Source organism: Callionymus lyra, chromosome 4 (assembly GCF_982586985.1).
Source record: "Callionymus lyra chromosome 4, fCalLyr1.hap1.1, whole genome shotgun sequence".
NCBI classification, from domain to species: domain Eukaryota; kingdom Metazoa; phylum Chordata; class Actinopteri; order Syngnathiformes; family Callionymidae; genus Callionymus; species Callionymus lyra.
The window spans coordinates 10,406,452-10,434,360 of record NC_141821.1 but is presented as its reverse complement, the minus strand read 5'-3'; the positions used below and the strand labels follow the sequence as shown (position 1 = coordinate 10,434,360).

The 27,909-nt window shown below is 38.6% G+C and overlaps 1 protein-coding gene, 1 long non-coding RNA gene and 8 other non-coding genes across 10 annotated transcripts; all 10 read right to left on the bottom strand.

The window, feature by feature from the left end:
* Window positions 1-1,385: 1,385 nt before the first annotated feature.
* LOC148081724 (uncharacterized) lies at window positions 1,386-21,855 on the bottom strand. Its single transcript, XR_015710880.1, has 6 exons — window positions 21,698-21,855; window positions 20,239-20,368; window positions 16,501-16,626; window positions 3,415-3,576; window positions 2,463-2,548; window positions 1,386-1,925 (listed from the first exon to the last, which is right to left on the bottom strand). It is a non-coding gene; the product is annotated as an uncharacterized LOC148081724 (long non-coding RNA).
* On the bottom strand, window positions 4,895-5,000 carry LOC148081732 (U6 spliceosomal RNA). The gene has a single exon (XR_015711206.1). It is a non-coding gene; the product is annotated as a U6 spliceosomal RNA (small nuclear RNA).
* Window positions 5,864-5,934, bottom strand: trnag-gcc (transfer RNA glycine (anticodon GCC)). The gene has a single exon. It is a non-coding gene; the product is annotated as a tRNA-Gly (tRNA).
* Window positions 7,416-7,486, bottom strand: trnag-gcc (transfer RNA glycine (anticodon GCC)). The gene has a single exon. It is a non-coding gene; the product is annotated as a tRNA-Gly (tRNA).
* trnag-gcc (transfer RNA glycine (anticodon GCC)) lies at window positions 9,172-9,242 on the bottom strand. The gene has a single exon. It is a non-coding gene; the product is annotated as a tRNA-Gly (tRNA).
* On the bottom strand, window positions 10,935-11,005 carry trnag-gcc (transfer RNA glycine (anticodon GCC)). The gene has a single exon. It is a non-coding gene; the product is annotated as a tRNA-Gly (tRNA).
* trnag-gcc (transfer RNA glycine (anticodon GCC)) lies at window positions 12,609-12,679 on the bottom strand. The gene has a single exon. It is a non-coding gene; the product is annotated as a tRNA-Gly (tRNA).
* trnag-gcc (transfer RNA glycine (anticodon GCC)) lies at window positions 14,169-14,239 on the bottom strand. The gene has a single exon. It is a non-coding gene; the product is annotated as a tRNA-Gly (tRNA).
* trnag-gcc (transfer RNA glycine (anticodon GCC)) lies at window positions 15,657-15,727 on the bottom strand. The gene has a single exon. It is a non-coding gene; the product is annotated as a tRNA-Gly (tRNA).
* A 1,435-nt stretch (window positions 21,856-23,290) lies between the features above and the next one.
* On the bottom strand, window positions 23,291-24,815 carry LOC148081723 (DNA damage-inducible transcript 4-like protein). The gene is made up of 2 exons (XM_087788712.1): window positions 24,752-24,815; window positions 23,291-23,910 (listed from the first exon to the last, which is right to left on the bottom strand). The coding sequence occupies exons 1-2, from the start codon at window positions 24,813-24,815 to the stop codon at window positions 23,435-23,437; spliced, it is 540 nt and encodes a 179-aa protein (XP_087644838.1). The 3' UTR covers window positions 23,291-23,434.
* Window positions 24,816-27,909: the final 3,094 nt, after the last annotated feature.

Here is a 27,909-nt window from a genome sequence, read left to right as displayed (position 1 = left end):
AGGAGCAGAAAGTGTCTGTTCGTCAAACTTGACAGTTTTATTTAGGAGCAGGCAGAGGGATAGTCAAAAGCAGTCCAAGAAATACAGCAAACAGGAACGATATCCGAAAAACAGGTCAGGGGCACGCAGAAAAGCGAGAAAACGCACCAGGGTCAAAAACCAGGAAGGCAAAACAATCTGGAATCAGGAGTCTTGCACGCACGCACGCACGCACGCACGCACGCACGCACGCACGGCAAAAACGGGACAGCGAGTGTGACAAACCGACAAAGACTGAGGGAGAGTGAGCAGAATAAGAAGCTGAGGAGCAGGAGAACACAAGACAGGTGGAGACAATAACAATCAGCAGGGGGAGGGACCGGAAAGTCAACTCACACAGACACAGAAGGGAGCAGGTTTCAAATTAAAAACAGGAAACACCAAGAAAGACACACGAGACATACATAATGATTAAATATATGATCATGACAAACATAATGATCAAATATATGATCGTGACACAAATATGATCAAATATATGATTGTGACAAAAAATATGATCAAATATATGATCACATGACAAACATAATGATCAAATATATGATCACATGACAAACATAATGATAAAATATATGATTGTGACAAAAATATGATCAAATATATGATCACATGACAAACATTATTATCAAATATATGATCACATGACAAATATATGATCATATGACAAAAAATAATGATTAAATACATGATCACATGACATACATTATGATGAATTCACGATCACTTCACAAACATAATGATCAAATATATAACTATCAACTATATGATTACATACATGGTGAATAAACATATGATCAAATTACAAACATAATGATCAAATATATGATCACATGACAAACATTATTATCAAATATATGATCACATGACATACATAAATGATCAAATATATGATCACATGACAAACATAATGATCAAATATATGATCGTGACAAAAATATGATCAAATATATGATCACATGACAAATATATGATCACATGACAAACATTATTATCAAATATATGATCACATGACATACATAAATGATCAAATATATGATCACATGACAAACATAATGATCAAATATATGATCACATGACATATATAATGATCAAATATATGATCACATGACAAACATAATGATCAAATATATGATCACATGAAATATATAATGATCAAATATATGATCACATGACAAACATAAATGATTAAACATATGATCACATGACATATATAATGATCACATGATATATATAATGATGAAATATATGATCACATGACAAACATTAATGATTAAACGACATAGATTGAGTCAACAATATGTAACACTAATAAATAATTAATAAGTATAGTAAAATTATCTATAAGTTTGCAGTAAAAAATATTTACAGTTATATCAACAATAATGCTGGTTTTCATTCTAAAAACTATTTTGTCTGATCAGCTGAAAGATATTATATAAAAATATATTTTACACAAGTTCAAAAATCTGAGGTTGTTGGTGAATGATGTCTAAAAACTGGACAAGTGGGAGTGTTACATAAAAACATTATGATTTGTTAATTTGATGGAAAATCTTAGTTTTGAAATTGAATTGGGAAGAAAAATCGGTTTGTCTTACTCATGTAGCCAGTTCTTCAAATTCACCATGAAGGAACGCCACTCTCAGGCCACTTCAGCTCCAATATCCTGACAAACCACGCAGCTCACGGTGAAGTAACGTTTGTCGTCCTCCCAGCAGGCTGACGGCCAATCATTGTGCAATGTCATCTGAAGTGGAGTTGTTTTGCGAAGTTCCCTTCTTTCGGGGAAATGAATTTGTTTCTGCAGTTGATCTGCACCAGATGCTGCTCTGAGCTCGGCAGACTCACCGTCGTCCGGAGTTCAACCGGAGAGTTCAGCAGCTCCACTAGTAACAAACAAAAGACGAGAGTTAAGGTTTAGAGAAGCTTTATCGGGCAGTTGATGCGTCTCTCCCTCTGGGAGAAAATCTGTTGCAAGTTGAGTTCTTCACCTCACCCTAAGTGTGAGTTTCCTTCAAATAAATAAGTAATAAATGGTCCTCGTCTAAATAAGACTTAAAATACTTTCCTCTGTTTCTCTATGGTCAGGTCAGTCTGGAAATGACTGTTGATCTAAGTGTAATTGTTTTGAGATAACAGAACACACGTCTGTTTGAAACTAGTGTTGATGTATTCTAATTTTGTCTCATCTATAAAAACATTTTTGTTTTTTTTCATACACAGAGTACATCTTGTGTCATGACTGTGTAAACCTATTTTTGTCCTCCTCAGCCTCCATAAGTAGGACAGGAAGGACATGAGTAAATAAACCTGTAAATGAAAGGATCTAGATTTTCCCAACTAAGTCCGTTTTTTATTATATTACCGTCTGATTGTATACTGTCAATATAAAAGATAAGAAACATGTTTTATCTTTAAAATACCTTCACTGCACGTCAGATGTCATCTGGGGATGTAGTTCAGTAGAAGATGGTGTCTGGTTCCCTCTAGTGTTGAAACCGTGTATGGCCTAATGCAAATAAAGACATTATTTTCATTATTTATTGTGCTTTATACAACACAAATATACTAAATGTGTCTAAATATGTAATTGTGTTTATATAAAAATAACAAGAGTAAAATTAAACAAACACTGACAAACAACCATCATGAGAAAGTGCAAAATAATGTATTAAAACGGTCACACATTCAAAACACAAAGTGAAAATGCAATAAATACAAATGAACCATCATGAAAAGTGCAAAATGACATAGATAAAAATGAACAAGCGTGAAAACACAAAACTTAATGAAAATAGACAATAGATAAAAATGAACACACATTCAGGGCAACAAAGTAAAGCAGTTGCGTGGGCTGCTGAGGTACGACTTCTGCTGTGGGGGCAGGAGTGGAGTGAAAGTATCTTGTATCCTTTGTCTTTGTTATTTTTCTTTGATCTATGTTCTTTATCTTTAGACTTAGATTGTATCATCTTGTTCTTTCTCTTTGTTCTTATTTTATTTTTATGAATAATTGCTGTATTGCTGTGGCTAATTGGAAAAAAACAATTTCATATAAATTCTAATCAATAAAGTTCTACCTAACCTAACCTAACAATAATAAAAATACAAAAACGTTGATAGACATTGGTTTGAGGAGATAGTTTGTTTTAAATATACTGTACATTTAAATTTTCATGAAAAGTACCTTAACATTAATACCTAATGATGTTTTCTTTGCTGTTCAAGTTTAAGTGGCTGGTGTATCCACAGCTCACAATTTCATCAGCATAGTCGAACAAGGTTTGTGCATCTTTGGAACTTCTGACCTGTGTAATGCATTACTGAATTAGCTATTGTATATTCAAAATTAAATTTACAAACCTAGTTCATTACCTTGCTGATGAGAAGACCGGATTCCAGATCTGCTACATCCTCCTCAGACAGAGAATGGTAGTCTACTGCTGTCGACCAACCGCTCCAGTGTCTTCATCAGCTGGGAAGTCAGTGCCATCGGTCTGTAATCGCTCAGCTCACTCGGCCGGATCTTTTTCGGGACTGGAACGATACAGAACACAGGGTTTAACTTTAATTTTTTAAAAAAAATCATCAAAAAGGCCACATTTAGGCCTCAGAGGCTGAGAAGCTCAGTCAATTGTTTGCTAGAAATCACACAATGATTGAAAACCCTTTGCAGCTAAATGTGGACAAAACAGAAACTCTGGTTATTGCTCCTGATGATAAGATTCCAGGGTTGAGTCAGTACTTGGGTGACTTAGGTCAGTCTGTCAAACTGATCCTTAGAAACCTGGGTGTTGTATTTGATAAAGACATGTCTCTTGTTCAACACTAAAGAAAACAGACCGGAAACTGTTTCCTTCAACTAAGAAAAATCATTAAAATTAGGAACATGATCTGGACCTTATAATCCATGTGTTTGTGTCTCCTGCCTGGACTATTGCAACAGTTTGTTTTCATGTCTTAACAAGGAGGAGTTGTCTCGCCTGCAGTTGATACAGAACTCTGCAGAGAGACCCGCTCTAGTAGAAGAACTAACATTTCTCCGATCCTGGCATATTCTTTCAGGATCAACTTTAAAATTCTGGTTCTTACTTTCAGATCTATTCATGGTCAGACTCCTCCTTAAATCAGTGATCTGATCCAGACTTACACCCCAGCTCGGGCTCTGAGGTCTGTGGATCAGAATCTACTGATGGTTCCTTGCACACGGTTCAGGACCAGAGGAGAGAAATTCTTCCAGACTGTTGCTCCTAAGCTTTGGAACCATCTCTGTGTTTGATGATCTACTGACTCAACAAACAACTTAAGACATTCTTATTCGTGCAGGCTTTTCCCTGATTTTCTGAGGCTCCTGTGTTGGTCTCAGTTTTATCTTGACCTTTTAAGTATATATTTTATTGGGTATTGTTTTGATTGTTTAGGCGCTTTGAGACCCTGGTCTGGAAAAGCGCTGTATAAATATGACTAACAGGGAAACTGGAGAAAACCGGTTGAGAACAAAGGTTTTGAAAGTGCAGCAAATGCTCCTTTGTTTCCTGCTCCAAGTGTCTGGGATGTTGGTTGGCTCAGTGGAAGTGTGGGGGGGGTGTGTGTGATGGTGACCCACCCCTGTGTATGTGTGTGTCCGTGTAAAGGAGAACAAAGAGGTGGAGGAATAGAAGATAAGAAGGTATTAAACATGTGTGGGGGGTTAGAAAAAGGAACCAAACCAAACCCAGAACATTATGTAAAAGAAGATTCTTAATTAGACAATAGCAAGTTAGTGAGATTTGATTCATACTTTTCATATACATTTCCGTGAGTCACTGGTGTAAATCTGCTAAAGTAAAGGTCGTCATCACACTTATTAAAAAAACAAAATAAGGAACGCTTCACGAATTTGCGTGTCATCCTTGCGCAGGGGCCATGCTAATCTTCTCTGTATCGTTCCAATTTTAATTGATGTAACAGCGAACTGTTACAATTGGAGCTACCGTGCCGACAGGTATATAAGGGCGATCGTTATAGTATGTCCTTTACTCATGGTGAGGTTTACGGCTTGTTCAAGAGCGGAGTGAAGGCTCACGGGAGAGCCATTCAAATGTTAACAGACGCTGGCTCACGCGATTGGCTGGATGAGCTCACAGACACATTCCGCAAGTTAAAAAGGGGGGCCGGAGTGTATGTGGTGGAAGTGTGGGGGAGGGTGAAAATGCCGACAAAAAGTCGTTGGTCTTAATGAGATTTCACTAAACCGGGGCCAAATATGTTGAGTCACAGAAGTGCACATATGACACACAGTGGCAAAAAAAAGATTATAAAAAAAGAAAAACAAACTATTGTGAGCTTGAATGTAGAGAGACCCTATAAGCAGGATTGCTGTTTTGAAAAAGATGTTTGGTTTCTCCCAGTGTCAGTCACAGAAAATGCTAAAATGAATTGGTCTGAACTCACTTAAAGGTTTGGCTGCCTCAGAACAAGACGACTTGCAGATGTCATCTAGAGTAAAATAAAAAAGATTGTCCCTAATTTATATGCTGCAATAATCAGTATCGAACTACACAAGGAGAGCAGTGTTTCAACAGAATGTTTCTGGCTCCCCCTAGTGTCAGAAATGTGTAGCTTTTATTACTTTCTTGCCAGATACTGTATTTCTATTTGTTCTGAAAGCAAGAAAAATCTCATGTTGTGTCAAATCTCTAAGTGGGTGGAGCCCAAGTCCACCATATTTCTGCACTCATTAGAAGGTTTGAGTGCCTCAGATGAGCAGCAGGATTAAATCCAGGCATTAATAGTAAAAGTAAAGCTTTTGTTTGACACGCAACACAGATCTTCAAAAGGAAGTTGCATTGGCCGGGAATCGAACCCGGGCCTCCCGCGTGGCAGGCGAGAATTCTACCACTGAACCACCAATGCTTGATGGAATTTGACCCGCAGAGCAGGAGGCACAAGCTTAAATCACTCTAGCAAGCTTGAACATTTTAGAAAACAAAGCGGTAGCATTGAACCCACAACGTTAATGTAAATTAATAACAACAAAAGTTGTGAACATTAAACAGATTCAGTCACAGTAGCATGGATGTAGGAGTAGATCCGTAAAGCAGGAATACTGAGTTTGAAAATAATATTTCTGGCTCCTCCAAGTGTCATACAATTGTAACTGCCATTACAAGATACTGCTTTTCAATACATTTTGAAAACACAGAAAATGTTTGATGAAAATATGATCTTATAAGAAGGAAACACAAGCGTCAAACTACCCTAGAAATCTTCAACATTAACAAAAATAATCAGAGCAATGAATCCACCACAATAACTCTACTGGTGGCCACAGAAGCACACAGAGCCCGAAGGTGGCAAAATAAATCTGATCAGCCAGTTCAGTTTTAATGTAAGTAAGTAAGTAAGTAATTTTTATTTGTATAGCGCTTTTCCAGACCAGGGTCACAAAGCGCTTAAACAATCTAAACAATATTCCATAAAGTATATACTTAAAAGATCAAGAAAAAAACTGATAACACAACAGGAGTTCCAGAAAATCAAGGAAAAGCCTGAACAAATAAAAACGTCTTAAGATGTTTCTTAAAGGAGTCAGTAGACTCCATCAAGGATACTGAAGAACTCCTCAATGAAGCAATACTGAGTTTGAAATTATTATTTTTGGCTCCCCCATGGTAAAAAAACCCCACAAATAAACAAACTTCCTGTTGCTTCTTTGTGATATACAGCATGTGTTTTTTTGTTTAGTTTTAAAAAAACCAGGAAAGGGCTTCTTTTTCATGGTTGCTCTGCCCTCTACAGGCTGTCGCTATAGGTTGCACGACACCCATCATAGGCAGTAGGTTGTTCCTATATGAAGCCTCAACCCCATTAAAATGTCAGTATTTCACTCTTTAATGAAAGGTTCTACTGCACTGCTTGTCAGGAAGATAATTGCCATTTAGTTGTCTTGGAGTTCCATTGTGTCGCGGGGGGGCTGGAGTTTATCCTAGTTTCCTTGGTCGAGGAGCGGGGGACACCCTGGACAGGAGACACCCTGGACAGGAGACACCCTGGACAGGACACCAGTCGGTCGCAGGACACGTAGTGCCCGGAGTAAACTAATGCAACACGGGGAAAACATACTACAAATTCCAGATAGAAAGTTTCTGGCTCCCCCTAGTGTCATAAATGTGTAGCTTTCATTTCTTTCTTGCCAGATACTGCATTTCTATTTGTTCTGAAAGCAAGAAAAATCTCATGTTGTGTCAAATCTCTAAGTGGGTGGAGCCCAAGTCCACCATATTTCTGCACTCACTAAAGGGTTTGAGTGCCTTGAGCAGCAGGATTAAATCCAGGCAGTAAAAGTAAAAGTAAAGCTTTTGTTTGACACGCAACACAAATCTTCAAAAGGAAATTGCATTGGCCGGGAATCGAACCCGGGCCTCCCGCGTGGCAGGCGAGAATTCTACCACTGAACCACCAATGCTTGATGGATCTTGCCCCGCCCAGCTGGAGGCACAAGCTTAAGTCACTCTAGCAGGCTTCAACATTTTAGAAAACAAAGCGGTAGCATTGAACCCACAACGTTAATGTAAATTAATAACAACAAAAGTTGTGAACATTAAACAGATTCAGTCACAGTAGCATGGATGTAGGAGTAGATCCGTAAAGCAGGAATACTGAGTTTGAAAAGAAGGTTTCTGGCTCCTCCAAGTGTCATACAATCGTAACTGCCATTACAAGATACTGCTTTTTGAAAACACAAAAAATGTTTGATGAAAATATGATCTTATAAGAAGGAAACACAAGCGTCAAACCACCCTAGAAATCTTTAACATTAACAAAAATAATCAGAGCAATGAATCCACCACAAGAACTCTACTGGTGGCCACAGAAGCACACAGAGCCCAAAAATGGAAAATAATCTGATCAGCCTGTTCAGCTTGAATGTACTGAAGAACTCCTCAATGAAGCAATACTGAGTTTGAAATTTGTATTTTTGGTTCCAACATGGTAAAAAAAACAACAACTTCCCATTGCTTCTTTGTGATATATGGCATGTGTTTTTTTGTTTTGTTTTAAAAAAGAAGGAAAGGAATTATTTTTCATGGTTGCTCTGCCCTCTACAGGCTGTCGCTATAGGTTGCATTTATCTGCCTCGTCGCTGAGGAAGATCAATGCACTCGACACCCATCATTGGCAGTTGGTTGTTCCTATATGAAGCCTCAACCCCATCAAAATGTCAGTATTTCACTCTTTAATGAAAGGTTCTACTGCACTGCTTGTCAGAAAGATAATTGCCATTTAGTTGTCTTGGAGTTCCATTGTGTCGCGGGGGGCTGGAGTTTATCCCAGTTTCCTTGGTCGAGGGGCGGGGACACCCTGGACAGGACACAAGTCTCTCGCAGGACACTGAGTGCCCGGAGTAAACTCATGCAACACGGGGGAAAACATACTACAAACTCCACATAGAAAGTTAACTCCGTCCTGACCTGAAAGCGAACCGGCAACTTTCTTGATATCACTCTCACTTCAGCTTCTCCATCTTGGTGGAAGAGAGAAAGTAAGTCTCACAGCCCAGTTCCTAACTGGTCTGAAACTACTACCGGCCTGAGTCAACTTCCTGTCTCAATCATCTGCGTCTGCAGCTCGATATACTTTAATACCTGCTGCCATCAGACTCCACAACAAGAACACAGCCAGATAAATATTTAACAGCACCTTTCTTCTTGTTATTTTTGTAAATATGTTGTGTATATATAATATGGTGCAGATTTCTATTTTATTATATTTAGATTTTTTTCATTTTATTATTTTATTTCTGGGTGTTTTATTTGTGGTATATTGCTCTGCTGTTGTTTAAACCGAATTTCCCCTCACGGGACAAATAAAGGATTTCTGATTCTGATAAATAAGGAGATCCTTGAAGCAGAGTTTCAACATAATGTTTCTGGCTCCCCCTATTGTCAGAAATGTGTACCTTTCATTATTTTCTTGCCAGATACTGCATTTCTATTTGTTCTAAAAGCAAGAAAAATATCATGTTGTGTCAAAGCTCTAAGTGGGTGTCGCCCAAGTCTTCCATATTTCTGCACTCACAAGGTGTGAGTGCCTCAGACGAGGAGCAGGATTAAATCTGTTGACACGCAGCACAGATCTTCAAAAGGAAGTTGCATTGGCCGGGAATCGAACCCGGGCCTCCCGCGTGGCAGGCGAGAATTCTACCACTGAACCACCAATGCTTGATGGAATTTCACCCGCAGAGCAGGAGGCACAAGCTTAAATCACTCTAGCAAGCTTGAACATTTTAGAAAACAAAGCGGTAGCATTGAACCCACAACGTTAATGTAAATTAATAAAACAAAAGTTGTGAACATTAAACAGATTCAGTCACAGGAGCATGGATGTAGGAGTAGATCCGTAAAGCAGGAATACTGAGTTTGAAAATAATATTTCTGGCTCCTCCAAATGTCATACAATCGTAACTGCCATTACAAGATAATGCTTTTCAATACATTTTGAAAACACAGAAAATAAATATGATCTTAAAAGAAGGAAACACAAGCGTCAAACCACCCTAGAAATCTTCAACATTAACAAAATAATCAGAGCAATGAATCCACCACAAGAACTCTACTGGTGGCCACAGAAGCACACAGAGCCCGAAGGTGGCAAAATAAATCTGATCAGCCAGTTAAGTTTTAATGTAAGTAAGTAAGTAAGTAATTTTTATTTGTATAGCGCTTTTCCAGACCAGGGTCACAAAGCGCTTAAACAATCTAAACAATATTCCATAAAGTATATACTTAAAAGATCAAGAAAAAAACTGATAACACAACAGGAGTTCCAGAAAATCAAGGAAAAGCCTGAACAAATAAAAACATCTTAAGATGTTTCTTAAAGGAGTCAGTCATACTGAAGAACTCAATGAAGCAATACTGAGTTTGAAATTTGTATTTTTGGCTCCAACATGGTAAAAAAACAACAACTTCCCATTGCTTCTTTGTGATATACGGCATGTGTTTTTTTGTTTAGTTTTAAAAAAAACAGGAAAGGGCTTCTTTTTCATGGTTGCTCTGCCCTCTACAGGCTGTCGCTATAGGTTGCATTTATCTGCCTCGTCGCTGAGGAAGATCAATGCACTCGACACACATCATAGGCAGTTGGTTGTTCCTATATGAAGCCTCAACCCCATCAAAATGTCAGTATTTCACTCTTTAATGAAAGGTTCTACTGCACTGCTTGTCAGAAAGATAATTGCCATTTAGTTGTCTTGGAGTTCCATTGTGTCGCGGGGGGGCTGGAGTTTATCCCAGATTCCTTGGTCGAGGGGCGGGGGACACCCTGGACAGGAGACACCCTGGACAGGACACCAGTCGGTCGCAGGACAAGTAGTGCCCGGAGTAAACTCATGCAACACGTGGAAAATATACTACAAATTCCACATTGAAAGTTGACCCCCTCCCGACCTGGAAGCGAACCGGCAACTTTCTTGATAGCACTCTCACTTCAGTTTCTCCATCTTGGTGGAAGAGAGAAAGTAAGTCTCACAGCACAGTCCCTAACTGGTCTGAAACTACTACCGGCCTGAGTTAACTTCCTGTCTCAATCATCTGTGTCTGCAGCTCGATATACTTTAATAAATAAGGAGATCCTTGAAGCAGAGTTTCAACAGAATGTTTCTGGCTCCCCCTAGTGTCAGAAATGTGTAGCTTAATTACTTTCTTGCCAGATACTGCATTTCTATTTGTTCTGAAAGCAAGAAAAATCTCATGTTGTGTCAAATCTCTAAGTGGGTGGAGCCCAAGTCCACCATATTTCTGCACTCACTAAAGGGTTTGAGTGCCTCAGACGAGCAGCAGGATTAAATCCAGGCAGTAAAAGTAAAAGTAAAGCTTTTGCTTGACACGCAACACAAATCTTCAAAAGGAAGTTGCATTGGCCGGGAATCGAACCCGGGCCTCCCGCGTGGCAGGCGAGAATTCTACCACTGAACCACCAATGCTTGATGGATCTTGCCCCGCCCAGCAGGAGGCACAAGCTTAAATCACTCTAGCAGGCTTCAACATTTTAGAAACAAAGCGGTAGCATTGAACCCACAACGCTAATGTAAATTAATAACAACAAAAGATGTGAACATTAAACAGATTCAGTCACAGTAGCATGGATGTAGGAGTAGATCCGTAAAGCAGAAATACTGAGTTTGAAAAGAAGGTTTCTGGCTCCTCCAAGTGTCATACAATCAGAACTGCCATTACAAGACACTGCTTTTTGAAAACACAAAAAATGTTTGATGAAAATGTGATCTTATAAGAAGGAAACACAAGCTTCAAACCACCCTAGAAATATTTAACATTAACAAAAATAATCAGAGCAATGAATCCACCACAAGAACTCTACTGGTGGCCACAGAAGCACACAGAGCCCAAAAATGGAAAATAATCTGATCAGCCTGTTCAGCTTGAATGTACTGAAGAACTCCTCAATGAAGCAATACTGAGTTTGAAATTTGTATTTTTGGCTCCAACATGGTAAAAAAAAAAAAAACTTCCCGTCATCTACAGGCTGTCGCTATAGGTTGCATTTATCTGCTTGGTCGCTGAGGAAGATCAATGCACTCGACACACATCATTGGCAGTAGGTTGTTCCTATATGAAGCCTCAACCCCATCAAAATGTCAGTATTTCACTCTTTAATGAAAGGTTCTACTGCACTGCTTGTCAGAAAAATAATTGCCAGTTAGTTCCATACCCCCCCCTTGTGTCGCAGGGGGCTGGAGTTTATCCCAGTTTCTTTGGTCAAGGGGCGGGGACACCCTGGACAGGACACCAGTCTGTCGCAGGACACTGAGTGCCCGGAGTAAACTCATGCAACACGGGGGAAAACATACTACAAACTCCACATAGAAAGTTGACTCCGTCCTGACCTGAAAGCGAACCGGCAACTTTCTTGATATCACTCTCACTTCAGCTTCTCCATCTTGGTGGAAGAGAGAAAGTAAGTCTCACAGCCCAGTTCCTAACTGGTCTGAAACTACTACCAGCCTGAGTCAACTTCCTGTCTCAATCATCTGCGTCTGCAGCTCGATATACTTTAATACCTGCTGCCATCAGACTCCACAACAAGAACACAGCCATATAAATATTTAACAGCACCTTTCTTCTTGTTATTTTTGTAAATATGTTGTGTATATATAGTATGGTGCAGATTTCTATTTTATTATATTTAGATTTTTTTCATTTTATTATTTTATTTCTGGGTGTTTTATTTGTGGTATATTGCTCTGCTGTTGTATAAACCGAATTTCCCCTCGCGGGACAAATAAAGGATTTCTGATTCTGATAAATAAGGAGATCCTTGAAGCAGAGTTTCAACATAATGTTTCTGGCTCCCCCTATTGTCAGAAATGTGTACCTTTCATTACTTTCTTGCCAGATACTGCATTTCTATTTGTTCTAAAAGCAAGAAAAATCTCATGTTGTGTCAAAGCTCTAAGTGGGTGGAGCCCAAGTCCACCATATTTCTGCACTCACTAGAAGGTGTGAGTGCCTCAGACGAGGAGCAGGATTAAATCTGTTGACACGCAGCACAGATGTTCAAAAGGAAGTTGCATTGGCCGGGAATCGAACCCGGGCCTCCCGCGTGGCAGGCGAGAATTCTACCACTGAACCACCAATGCTTGATGGAATTTGACGCGCAGAGCAGGAGGCACAAGCTTAAATCACTCTAGCAAGCTTGAACATTTTAGAAAACAAAGCGGTAGCATTGAACCCACAACGTTAATGTAAATTAATAACAACAAAAGTTGTGAACATTAAACAGATTCAGTCACAGGAGCATGGATGTAGGAGTAGATCCGTAAAGCAGGAATACTGAGTTTTAAAATAATGTTTCTGGCTCCTCCAAGTGTCATACAATCGTAACTGCTATTACAAGATACTGCTTTTCAATACATTTTGAAAACACAGAAAATGTTTGATTGATGAAAATATGATCTTATAAGAAGGAAACACAAGCGTCAAACCACCCTAGTAATCTTTAACATTAACAAAAATAATCAGAGCAATGAATCCACCACAAGAACTCTACTGGTGGCCACAGAAGCACACAGAGCCCAAAAATGGAAAATAATCTGATCAGCCTGTTCAGCTTGAATGTACTGAAGAACTCCTCAATGAAGCAATACTGAGTTTGAAATTTGTACTTTTGGCTCCAACATGGTAAAAACACAACAACTTCCCATTGCTTCTTTGTGATATACGGCATGTGTTTTTTTGTTTTGTTTTAAAAAACCAGGAAAGGGCTTCTTTTTCATGGTTGCTCTGCCCTCTACAGGCTGTCGCTATAGGTTACATTTCTCTGCCTTGTCGCTGAGGAAGATCAATGCACTCGACACCCATCATTGGCAGTTGGTTGTTCCTATATGAAGCCTCAACCCCATCAAAATGTCAGTATTTCACTCTTTAATTAAAGGTTCTACCTAACTGCTTGTCAGAAAGATAACTGCCACTTAGTTGTCTTGGAGTTCCATACCCCCCCTTGTGTCGCGGGGGGGCTGGAGTTTATCCCAGTTTCTTTGGTCGAGGGGCGGGGACACCCTGGACAGGACACCAGTCTGTCGCAGGACACTGAGTGCCCGGAGTAAACTCATGCAACACGGGGGTAAACATACTACAAACTCCACATAGAAAGTTGACTCCGTCCTGACCTGAAAGCGAACCGGCAACTTTCTTGATATCACTCTCACTTCAGCTTCTCCATCTTGGTGGAAGAGAGAAAGTAAGTCTCACAGCCCAGTTCCTAACTGGTCTGAAACTACTACCGGCCTGAGTCAACTTCCAGTTTCAATCATCTGTGTCTGCAGCTCGATATATTCAAATAAATAAGGAGATACTTGAAGCAGAGTTTCAACAGAATGTTTCTGGCTCCCCCTAGTGTCAAAAATGTGTAGCTTTCATTACTTTCTTGCCAGATACTGCATTTCTATTTGTTCTAAAAGCAAGAAAGATCTCATGTTGTGTCAAATCTCTAAGTGGGTGGAGCCCAAGTCCACCATATTTCTGCACTCACTAAAAGGTTTGAGTGCCTCAGACTAGCAGCAGGATTAAATCCAGGCAGTAAAAGTAAAGCTTTTGTTTGACACGCAACACAGATCTTCAAAAGGAAGTTGCATTGGCCGGGAATCGAACCCGGGCCTCCCGCGTGGCAGGCGAGAATTCTACCACTGAACCACCAATGCTTGATGGAATTTGACCCGCAGAGCAGGAATCACAATCTTAAATCACTCTAGCAGGCTTGAACATTTTAGAAAACAAAGCGGTAGCATTGAACCCATAACATTAATGTAGTACTTTCTGAGGAGGCTTCGATCATTGAACATCTGCAGGAAGCTCCTCTGCATGTTCTACCAGTCTGTGGTGGCCAGTGTCCTGTTTTATGCTGTGGTGTGTTGGGAATGTGTCCAAGAGGAGAGTCAACAGGTTGGACAGATTGATCAGAAAGGCTGGCTCTGAGGTTGGCATGAAGCTGGACTCACTGGTGACAGTTGCTGAGAGGAGATCATTGAACAAACTACTGTCCATCATGGATGATGACATCATCCTCTGAACACTGTCATCAGTGAGCAGAGAAGCAGATGGAGCACGAATGCTCCTCCCATGATGCAACACTAATAGACTCAGGAACCCATTCATTCTTCGGGCTATTAGATTGTACAATTCTGAGTTTGCGGGCAGTAGTGGAGCAAAAGTATCATGATGTTCTGTTCTATGTTAGTCTTTGTATCCTTTGTCTTTGTTATTTGTCTTTGATCTATGTTCTTTATCTTTATACTTAGATTGTACCATCTTGTTCTTTCTCTTTATTTCTCTTGTTTTTGTTCTTATTTTAATTTTAATGTTCATGAATAATTGCTGTATTGCTGTGTCTAATAGGAAAAAAACATTTGATCAATGAAGTTCTACCTAACTGCTTGTCAGAAAGATAACTGCCAGTTAGTTGTCTTAGAGTTCCATACCCCCCCCCCCTTGTGTCGTGGGGGTGGAGTTTATCCCAGTTTCTTTTGTCGAGGGGCGGGGACACCCTGGACAGGACACCAGTCTGTCGCAGGACACTGAGTGCCCGGAGTAAACTCATGCAACACGGGGGAAAACATACTACAAACTCCACATAGAAAGTTGACTCCGTCCCGACCTGAAAGCGAACCGGCAACTTTCTTGACATCACTCTCACTTCAGCTTCTCCATCTTGGTGGAAGAGAGAAAGTATGTCTCACAGCACAGTCCCTAACTAGTCTGAAACTACTACCGGCCTGAGTCAACTTCCTGTCTCAATCATCTGTGTCTGCAGCTCGATATACTTTAATAAATAAGGAGAGCTTTGCAGCAGAGTTTCAACAGAACTTTTCTGGCTCCCCCTAGTGTCATAAATGTGTAGCTTTCATTACTTTCTTGCCAGATACTGCATTTCTATTTGTTCTGAAACCAGGAAAAATCTCATGTCTTCAAATCTCTAAGTGATCGGAGCCAAGTCCACCATATTTCTGCACTCAATAGAAGGTTTGAGTGCCTCAGACGGGCAGCAGGATTAAATCCATGCAGTAAAAGTAAAAAGTAAAGTTTTTGTTTGACTCGCAGCACAGATGTTCAAAAGGAAGTTGCATTGGCCGGGAATCGAACCCGGGCCTCCCGCGTGGCAGGCGAGAATTCTACCACTGAACCACCAATGCTTGATGGAATTTGACCCGCAGAGCAGGAAGCACAAGCCTAAGTCACTCTAGCAGGCTTCAACATTTTAGAAAACAAAGCGGTAGCATTGAACCCACAACGTTAATGTAAATTAATAACAACAAAAGTTGTGAACATTAAACAGATTCAGTCACAGGAGCATGGATGTAGGAGTAGATCTGTAAAGCAGGAATACTGAGTTTGAAAAGAAGGTTTCTGGCTCCTCCAAGTGTCATACAATCGTAACTGCCATTACAAGATACTGCTTTTCAATACATTTTGAAAACACAGAAAATGCGTGATGAAAATGTGATCTTAAAAGAAGTAAACACAAGCTTCAAACCAGAATTCTACCACTGAACCACCAATGCTTAGTGGAAACTCCACCCTAGTGTAGGAATTCAAACCCTCGCACCACAAGCAGCCTTGAACATTAAAAAAATATATATATATCCAGAGTGATAGCATTGAACCCAAAACTTCAAAGTTAAACAATAAAAACAACAACAAAACGTATATGAACAAGAATACCTGAGTTAAAAAAAATAGATTGTTTCTGGCTCCCCCCAGTGTCATAGAATTGTAACTGACATCACTTTGTTGCCACATACTGCATTTATATTTGTTTTTGTGAGTTGTTTGTTTTGTGATTGAACAACAAGAAAGCAACTACCATGTGTAAATGGTTAGAACTTGTTTGAGCCTCAAGCGTTATTTTTAATGAACTGCACCTTTTAAACATGAGAGCATGGAGAATTGAAAGTTGTGTTCCTACCCGTCTTATAATCCTCTCCCTCAGCGCCAGCCGACACGTATAAAGTCATCCAACCATCGACCTGGTGTCAGACTCCTTGTTGTCGCTGGACTGAGTGGACATGGTTGATGTTTCTGATGAAACAACCTGAAACACAGAAATAATCTTTTAATTCGAGTTAAAATGACAAAATAAATGAGTACGATGCATTTCAAGTCAGCATACATTTTACATAAAGTAGTCTCGCCGAGTAATACTACAAAGTCTCCAGTAGTAATACTATGAAGCCTTGCATCACAATACTAAAAAGACTAGGAACTCTTGCGGAGTAGACTGTGGCGGAGCCTTGCAGTAATACTACGGTGCCTCAGAGTGCATCGAAGCCTCTGAAGACCATACTACAAAGTCTCTTGGATTAATACCACAATGGCTTGCGACTAATACTATAAAGCCTTGCAGTGAACTGGAGCGTCACAGCGTAACACTACAAAGCCTCAAAGATTTATACTACCAAGTCTTGGAAAATTATACTTTGTAGGATATCAAAGTTGTACGAATCTAGTTCTAGATCTAATTTTTTGAAACAGTGGACAGAAAATATGAACAACTGTAAAAAATACACTGATCTGATCTAGCCTTACACCCCAGCTCGGGCTCTGAGGTCTGTGGATCAGAATCTACTTATGGTTCCACGCACACGGCTCAGGACCAGAGGAGAGAAATCTTTTCAGGCTGTTGCTCCTAAGCTTTGGAACGATCTTCTCTCTCTTTGCGCTTGATGGATCTACTGACTCCTTTAAGAAACATCTTAAGACGTTTCTATTTGTTCAGGCTTTTCCTTGATTTTCTCGAACTCCTGTGTTGTTCTCAGTATTATCTTGATCTTTAAAGTATGTACTTTTTTGAGTATTGTTTTGATTGTCTAAGCGCTTTGTGACCCTGGTCTCGAAAAGCGCTATATAAATAAATATTACTTACTCATTTGTCGCTGATCTTAAGTATGTATATAAACAGAACCATTTTGTTAATAACACTAAATACATGTAACAAACAAAAAATGTTAATCTATTTATAATGTCATTAGTGATATGAAAATCAAACCACAGTTTATAGTATTGCACAAACATTAAGATTAGATCTGAACTTAAAATGTGAAGATATTAGATCAAATTCTATATAATAATAATAATAATCTCTATTTAAATAGCGCCTTTCTAGACCAGGGTCACAAAGCGCTTTGACAACCATTCACACATACTGATGGGAGTAGGCTGCACACACGCGCCAAGTGATTTATATACTGAAAAACATAACAAAAATGACTTATTTTTTTCGGTTATGTTACAAGGCTACTGTTTTTTCAGGGCCTAATACCGATTATTAGTAGTCAAGGAGGCCGATAACAGATATTTGGAGCCGATATTCATTTAGTGTAAAAGTTAATATATTGGCATCAATTTTTTGAGTAATACAAACGCCAACACCTAACTTTAAATAGCTATAAGTTAGGGCTGCACGATTCTGGACAAAATGAGAATAACGATTTTTCTTTTGCTTAGAATTGAGATCACGATTCTCTCACGATTTGTTTCCCTCAATATAAATATTTATTGCACTTTATTGAACAACAAACAATGAACAGACGTACTAAATTCACGGCAAATACTTAAAAATCTTCTGGAAAAACGTGCTAAAAGTGAGGTGAAAATACTGTATATTTATTAGTCAATAATAAAACAACCTTCAGTGCAGAGCAAAGAAAAGTACAAACACTAGTCATTCATTCTGCCTTTTACTGCACACACTCTACAAATATAAATGACTTACTTACTTACACAGTGGCTCTTGTTACTCTGTCATATATAAGTAGTCATACACATCAATGTATTTTCATATATCCTATTATAATTGTGTGAGTGTTAAAGGTAACAAACTTTGACATAACACACACACAAACATGCCAGCAGCGTGCACGCAGACACTTCGGCCTCAATTCTATGACAAACCTATTTCAGGATTTAAACATGTTACACAAATTTTCGCCTTAATTTCTCTTCACACTCTGAACTGCTCTTGTTATCTCCGCCGCTATCACTTGTTGAGGGAGGAAAGGAAGCGCTTGTTTTTATGCAGCTGACCTTTTTTTTTAAATAATCGTCATGAGATCGTGATTTTCCGGACTATAAGTCGCAGTTTTTTTCATAGTTTGGCCCGGGGTGCGACTTATACTCTGGAGCAACTTATGTGTGAAATTATTAAACCATTATTACTGGTATATCATTTCACATGTTATTTTCACATAAACCGCAAGAGGGCGCTTTAGGCCAGTGTTGATAATTTCGACGTAGAAGAGCTAAATTTTCTACTTTGGAGTTGATTTCATTGGATTTTTGTATTTTGGAGTTACACGGATGCTTAGGTAAACTTCTTAGCATGTTATTTATGCTATAGTTATCTGAATAACTCTTAATATGTTATGTTAACATACCAGGAACGTTCTCAGTTGTAAGGTAAGGTAAGGTAAAACTTTTTTAATGAAATTGTTTTTTACCAATAGCCAGCAATTTTTCATAAACAATAAAAAATAATACAAAATAATACATAAAAAATAAAATAAGAAGAAGAACATAAAGAGGAAGAACAAGATGACACAATCTAAGTCTAAAGACAAAGACAAAGAACATAGGTCAAGGAAAGAAAAACAAGAAAGACAAAGGATACAAAGACTAACATGGAACAGAACATCCAGATACTCTCACTGCACTCCTGCCCCCGAACTCAGAATTGTACAATTGAATAGCCCGAGGGATGAATGAGTCCCTGAGTCTATTTGTTTTGCACCTGGGTAGGAGGACAGTGTTCAGAGGTTGTGTCATGTAACGTAAGCATACCGTACAATTATTCAGCCTGTTGTTGCCTCTATTCTATTTTTATTTTAAATTGCCTTTCAAGATGACATGTATGTTCTTGGTGTTGGATTTGAACAAATCAATTTCCGCCAAACGTGCGACTTATATATGTTTTTCCTTCTTTATTATGCATTTTATGGCTGGTGCGACTTGTACTCCGGAGCGACTTATAGTCCGGACCATACGGTAATCCTGCAGCCCTACTTTAAGCATATTTGTATTAAACATCATAGAGGCATGGGGCAAAGTTGGAGACCGAGTAGTGACTGGAGTCCGAGGCGCTGCTCCATCAGAGCCAAAATAAGCCAGTTTTAAATTGATCTCTCATCGGCCGTCGGATTATCCAAAAGGATAATCGGTCCGGCTGAATTTAATATCCTCTCAAACAAACAGTTATTTGTGTTAACATATTTATCTTTGATCAATCCTGATCGTAAATCTGTGTGATGTGAACTTCTAAACATGACTAGTGAGGCTGACATGGATCCGACGACTATACACTGTCTTCCGGTTCAATGACCAATGATATACTAGTTCACAAAACCCGCAAAATAAACCATTTACAGCAGTGCTTAATAGCTGATGCTGGCACATCGATGCGCACACAGTTCAGTAAAACGTAACTACATGCTCTCCACTTATACTTTTTGTTTATAAATACGTGATATCACTCACCTGCCCAAAAAGTGCATACACAAAAGACTGGTTAAATATGCGTATTACACGCCCTGTGAGCACGTGTACCCCATAAAACTAGTTCGAGGACAGTGAGTACAACCACAAGTAACACAAGACGCAACAGATAATAAGACCCACTGTTCGAAAAAATACTGGTACACGTTTGTTTCACCTGGAAGTTCGATTGCCGTTGTTGTGTCGTTCCCATTCAAGCGTCTCCTGAGATTATTGTTTTCATCAATGCACGTGTCGGATTCTTTTTCTTGAGCTCTTCCCTCGGTTACAAGGCAGAAACACGACTCCTGCAAAAGGAAATACAACACAATGACACAAGTGAGACAATTTTAACGATGAAAATCTGCTGCTCTGAGCATAAATTAATTCTATTCACATTGTAATTAAGTAAGTAAGTACCGTATTCTCCGCACTATAAGGCGCACCTAAAAGCCTTTAATTTTTTTTTAAACTACAGTGCGCCTTATAGTCCGGAGCGCCTTGTATATGAACATTACCTGGTAGGTGACTTGTTGACAAACACTTTAATGACTATGCACCGACTGAGCCGACACGCTGTGGGCGGGATTACGTCATTGCGTCATCATGGGGTGGGATTTACGACGCACGTCACATCAAGGCGGACGTCTATGGAGTGATATTACTGCCACCAGCTTGAGCGAGTTTGTCTTGTTTGTTGTACACTCAAAATCACTCTGCTGCGCGCTCAACCAGTCATACAGGTGCGTTCAACATGTCATACACTTGTGTTCTAGCTGTCATACATTTGTGTAATTGTTTCAGGCTTTGTTGTGGCATCAGACAGCGAGCAAAACTCGAAATTGTAATATTAAATATCGTTCACAACAATTGGGATAATAAAACATAAAAAATAAAGTATTTTCATTGCAAACTACTGCAATACAAACTAATGAGTGTATGAGAAATTACTTATGTATCAAACCTTCAGTGTTGAAAATAAACACTTTAATAATTTTCCGGGTAAAATTCAAACAAACACAACCTTGTAGACAGTCGCACAACTTCGTGTAGATGTTGTAAAGATAACACTTGATAACGAGATTCACACAATTCGGTGTCGCACAAAAAGTCAACTACACACCTGCTAGCTTCCTCCACTCACCACGTGTTAGCTAGCATCTAAGCTAGCATGTACATTTTGTCACTGTTAAATAAATAAAAGTATAATATAATATATTATAGGTTCTGCTACCAAGTCGATGAATTGGATTTAATTATGTTGGTTAAGGACATTAATTATATTTTAACACGCAATTTCGACATTGCTAATTGGTAAAATATATGTAATATAATATATTAATAATCTATTTGATTAAAAGAAAATAAATATATAATAATATTTATATATATACACACATAAACATTTACATTTGTTTAAAATTGTTCTCTTCGTTTTAGGCCTCAGCCAGCGAACAAACTCAAAACTTAAATATTAAATATTGTTTACAACCATTGAGATAGTAATAAGCCGAGCAGTATTTTCAGTGCAAACTGCTGCAATAAAAACTACTGAACGTAAGACAAATTACTGAAGTATCAGAATGAAAAATAAACAATGTAATAATTTACAGGAGAAAAAAAAAAAACAAACAAACCTCATTTCTGTTTTCCCACCACTTTGACCGTCGCGTAGATTTCAGAAACCTCGTGTAAAAGTTGTTTTGTTGAAGTAAAATGGAAGAAATAAAAACGCTGACGCAGCAGAAAAAACAATCAAAAGTTACCTGAAGTTCTGCTGCGACTGAAACATCAAGCTGACGACACACGGACACGTCATTTCACAATAAAAGCATGAAGGAAATAACCTCAGCCTTTCTATCATTTATCAAGTATAGTCGTTGTAATGGACTGCGTGAAATTTGATATTCAGTTCAATATAATATCGCAATTTGGAACGTAGTAATGTAAGAAAAAGCTTAATTAAGCTTATGCTGTTTCATACACAGTTTTTTTGTTGTTTTGTTTTTGATTTCAATATGTTTTATCAAAAAATGACGCAAACTCCATTTCATACATCTTTTAAACGTCAACATTGGTGAACGAGCATTTTATTATCATTTCACTTCTAGGTATGTTGACTTTAAGGGACAAAGGACCAACTTCCTCACTGTTTTTCAAAGTAAAAGTTTAGTATGCCTATCTGTAATAATCCTGTTTATTCACGGCCACCGTCAGAATGACGGGGGGAAAAAAAACACTGGACTTGACTTACATGTACTTATATTTTTATATATTTATGTACTCCGACAGACTGGCATCCTGTCCCTCGCCTCACGGCCGATGAAACTAGGATAGAGAAGAACATAAATTAATGAATGATATACTGTATGTTCAATGTTTTTAAATGTTTATTATACTATATGCTTTATTTTTTTTACTTAGTGTCCTCATGCATATTGTGACATACATTTTTTTTATATTGTTCTTTTTTTATATAGTTCATCCTTCGAAGCAGTATAGTGGTTTTAATGTTAACTTGATATACTTCTCAACCAAAGTCCTTACTACTTGAACTGTTCATAAGATAATAGCATAAGAAGGTTAATGACTGCTGGTTGTGTACGAATGGCAAATAAACAACCTTAAACTCATGCAGAATGTCATCCGAAATCAACACTCTTATACATAAGATTATTTCAAAATAAGATGGTTAAGTCGTTAGGTTCTCCGGGACTTAAACAATTCATTGATATTCAAAATGCACGTTTAGTTTATACATTTTATCTCCTTTTTTTTTTTTTTCCAAGATGTCCTCAGTCTGAGCAGTAGGTTCTAGGTGTGATTTGTTGTGTGCAGCACCAGTGAGACATTCCTCTCCACGACTGTAATGAGAGCCAGTCCGTCACTTTTATGAGACATGCACAGTCCAGTGTCAAAGTCCCGAACTAGAAGATAAAAACAAAAACAAGGGTGCAGCAGGTCAGACACAAGTATGCGACTGGCAGCGTCACATGACCGGCGATGGTTATGGTGACATCTCTAATGTGGGTCAGTGTGACGAACAACCTGACTCGCTGACAGAAGAGTGACTTCATAGATCAATCCCTTTAAACCAGCAACTGGAAATTCAAATATAACTTCACCTCAAGATAAATCAAACACATGAACCCTTATGTATGATCCAAGAAGTAACACAGGACACAGATGTAAATATTAAAATATTTATTGTCTAAGGAGGACAGAAACAAGTCACTTTTGATCTCATTATATTAAAAAATCCAATTTGGAAAAAAAAGGTGCAAAGATGATACTTGAAGGTTAACATGGAGGAACATTCAGTCATATCCAAAGATATCGAAGAAGATTGACGACACAAATCTCTCGTGCTCCGTCTAACACTCCACCACGGCACCGTCCGACGACGAGTACAGCTTCTTCTTGACCAGTCGGAAACTGGGACTCAGTTTGAGGGCGTGTCCAAGTCTCGGGGAGAAGCAGGTCTTGAAGAAGAGAAAGTCCGTCAGACTGGGCCAACCGGCGCCGTCCTGCTTGAGCACCAGCGTCAGCTCGAAAGTGGGCACCACGCTGGCGTCGCACGCCATCCTCTCCAGACGCATGCAGCCCTCGCCCTGCTCCAGGAGGACGTGGAGGACGCAGCCTCGTAGGCCGCAGGGCTCGCCGGACGCCAGTCGCAGGACCTCGCAGGAGACCCTGTGCGTGAGCTTCTCCGGGACCAGGAGGGCGGCGCAGTGCAGGGTGGTCTTCTTGGACCGAGAGAGACAATTCTCCAACTGCCTGCTCAGTCGCCGACAAGTCCAGTCTTCCGAGACGTCGGTCGTCCTCTGGGGGTCCGACCAGAAGTCGGCATCTGAAGGCAAAGATCAGTTGAAGTGGCGAAGGTACATAATCAGTTGAGGCGATGCATGGATAGAAATCTCTTTTTAAACTTTTGTATCATCTATAAAAATGATCTCTCAACATTTGGTAATATATAAAGAAGCTAAAACAAAAGCTAATGCAAAAGGATGAAAGTCAATTTACATTTACCTTGAAACAAATTATATAAACGCGTAACAAAATATCCCCATTGATTTGTTTAGTTATTTGAATATTAATAAATACAATCCATGAGCTATAGCTAAGGCCAGAGAGAGAATCTCTGGTACTGCTGCTACTTCTTCATCCATACCTTTGCATACCTATTTATTTGACATTATTTTATGTCATATTGAACCACAAATCAGCTTCATTTTTTCTCCACCGTCCTCCTTCTTTCCGAATAAATTGTCCTGTAGAATTGTCTGTTAATGTCCTGAATATTTGCATGTACTGCATTTTGTTCTGGTGTGTTTGTGAAAGTATCCTGCTGTGAATAAAACTGCCCTTCATGGGAAAAAACAAATGAAGTGAATCAAAGAGATTGTTGGTCATCAATATATTGTATTTCCTTTAAAAAAATATTGACAGAAAATATAGCTTTATAAATACACTTTATTTTCCAGGTAATTTAAGGCATTTTTTTTCAATTCTCTGGTTAAAGAGATTCATCTTTTTGTAAAAGAAAAGGAGGTTAAGTTGCACATTACATTGAGCCACAGCACAACCAACGTTAAGTTACATTTATGGCGTTATCTCGACAACAATCGAGCTCTGGGAACAAACAGGTGATGAACGTCATTGTCACTCAAAAGTTTTGAGCCAAAACTCACCTTTGACACAACAGTCTGTCACCTGCTCAGAGGGTTTGATCTTCATGGAGCTCGTGGCCACCATAGTTCACAATCTTCCAACCAAATGAACGCAGAAACCCTGGGTCTGGTGAAGTGACGAATCTTAGAAATATCTTCTGGTAAAATAAATACATGAATAAACTCACGCGTCTACAGAACACAAGGTGTGCTGAGAGAAATAGTTCGGGGGAATATTTATCCCTTTTGCTACAAACGCTGCACTGTTAACTGGCCAATCAGCGCGACCCGGGTCACAGGAGCTTGTCCGCCATTGGCTTAAAATGTGAAGGCAAACGAACCAATGGCTGGGGAGGAAGAAGTGTGGCTGCAATAAGAAAACTAATATTAATATATATATATAATAGGTGTATTTTCTTCACGTATTTGACCTGCAAACATAGAACTGTGTTTTTAACAGACTGTTAAGCACACAAAATAGAAGTTGCTTCTGTATAACCTTTTTACTGCATCAAACTAAAAATGGAAGTCATTTGTGTATTCGCAGGCGGTAAAGCCTTGAAGATACTGTATCAAAGTACAGCCTCTGGGCAGCTCGTTCAGTAACTGTATCTTCTCTCAGTCACATGTTTCAGATTCTGTTACTGTCGACAAACACATCAATAATGCCGGTGTGTGTGTGTGTGTGTGTGTGTGTGTGTGTGTGTGTGTGTGTGTGTATATACACAAGTAAAATAAAAAGAAACAAGTTTAAGTCGCCAAAATCTAAGTATAAAGTTCAATGAAAAATGTACAAAAAATGTATAAAGATTAACATGGAATAGAATCATCTTTTCACTCCTGCCCCCAAACTCAGAATTAAACAATCTAATAGCACAAGGAATAAATGAGTCCCTGAGTCTATTAGTGTTGCATCATGGGAGGAGCAGTAGTGCTCCATCTGCTTCTCTGCTCACTGATGACAGTGTTCAGAGGATGATGTCATCATCCATGATGGACAGTAGTTTGTCTAAAGTCCAAGACCAGCTCCTTGGTCTTTGAGGTGTTCAGCTGCAAGTGGTTCCTCTCTCTTCTCTCTCTGGCTCCTGTACTCGTCTTCGCTGTTGTCCCTGATGCATCCAACAATGGCAGTGTCGTCAGCATACTAGCATAGTAGCATAGTAGCATAGTAGCATAGTAGCATAGTAGCATAGTAGCATAGTAGCATAGTAGCATAGTATAGTATAGCATAGTAGCAGAAGTTCTGTCAGCTGCTGACTGAAGACTTTCTTCATTCAAACACATGCAAGATTTAGACTGATGGTCTATCAGCGTCCACTAAAAACAAGTTCAAAATACAGACTTGTTTAAGTTTTTAAAGAATATCTAATGTCGAGCCTACAATACAAGATGGATGTTACAGACGAGCAGTATGGAAGTATTTGTTTGTTTTGTAGTGTCTTTTTGGACGAAGACAACCGAGCTCCAGTCTTTACATTAAAATGAACAAATATTTTGTCTATAACTCTAAAAAGAACAGATTACTCTGAAATAATCCCAACTTTAATCGACATGAGGGCGAGTAGAAAGTGAGTGAATTTGGGTTGAACTATCAAGTTAAGGCAATTTAAATTCAAACCATTTGAAATGTAAAATCAAGAAAAACAAAAGAAAGAACAAACCACTTGAATTTAATGTGATAAAGGACACTGATGCTAAAATGTTTATTTTAAAAGGGAAAGAGTTCAACAAAAAGACTTTCTTGACTCATTACATTTTTCAAGTTGTTAAGTTCGCTGGAACCACAAAATCCCATTATGCCTCTTTTTTTTGTATTCATTTCTGCTGTTTCTGTTTCTGTTTCTGTTGTTGTCAATTTATTGTCAATAAAATGTAAGCGATCGTTACTAGCTTGTTGATTATTGATATTTGTCTCAGGATACAGAATAACAAAGCAATGTTTATCAATTTGAACATGCTTTTATGTGGATTAATAGATTTTTTTGTTCCGTTACGATAAACCTGGGAATACCCACCATCAGCACTTTTTTAAAAAAACTTTGAACTCAGAGTTGTAAAGATAAAACCTGAACTCTTCAACTTCCATCATAAATATTGTTACCAGCTGTTCAATTGAATTAGGTCAAAGAAAAAAAACATTTCTTTACAAAAACTCAAATTTAACAATTCATTTACAGTTAATATTCTGTAAGTTTTCCACATGTTTTTTATCTAAAACTCATCACTTGTTTTGTTAAAAGATGAATCAATTAAACACTTCGGCAGCAACTTTTAGGCTGCATTCGGTGTAAATAAAAAATGTGTTTATCCTTTCAAGTCTGTAGCCCTTTTTCTTTTTTCCAAAGATATTTGGCAGAAAAAATGTAGCTATAAGTGCAATAACATTCCTTGTTGCATTGTCAAGAAGGAGAAACGACATAAAAATGCTACTGTTTTTGTACCATTAACAAACAGACTTCAAAAGTTTTGCATTTATTCTTTAAAGGACCAAATAAACCTCATACCTGCGTAGTATTGTTCCAATTACATCTCACAAGTACAACTTTAGCAAAGAGCATTTGTCAGCTAGCATGGCTAAGCTATCATATCTAAGCTATCTTTATTTGACATTTTAAATATAAATACAATTCAAGATTAAAACATGAGATTAAATAAAGATTATGTTACAATTTTTACGCTTTCATACTGTTTTCAAAATGCATTCAAAACCTGTTTCTACCAAGTACAGGTGTACAGGTGTATTAACCAATTGTTGATTAAAACAGACCAAAAAAGGCTCCTCAACAGCGCCCTACAGTGGCCTACTTTGGTAAAACAATCAAATGTAATCATATTTAAAGTTCAACTAATGCGTTAATTTAAGTGTTTTGTTGTGATATGTGACTCTATTGTTTCATCAGTGTGTGTTTGTACAAAACTCTCTTTTCATTGAAATATGGACATTAGAAAATTATCCCCGCCCACTCAAAACACTTTGTTTTTCTGTCTGGAGACGAAATCTTGTAGACCATAACCACACCCACTCTGCTGTGATTGGTCAAACATCTCCACGTTTCTCACCTTGTGTCATCAATCCCGGAAGTCTCCACCTCCAAGGGACTCGTTGTATAAACTAAGCGGGACGTCATGACAGCTGGCTGGAGGAGGAGTGAATACATTATTACGTGATAATGGACTCT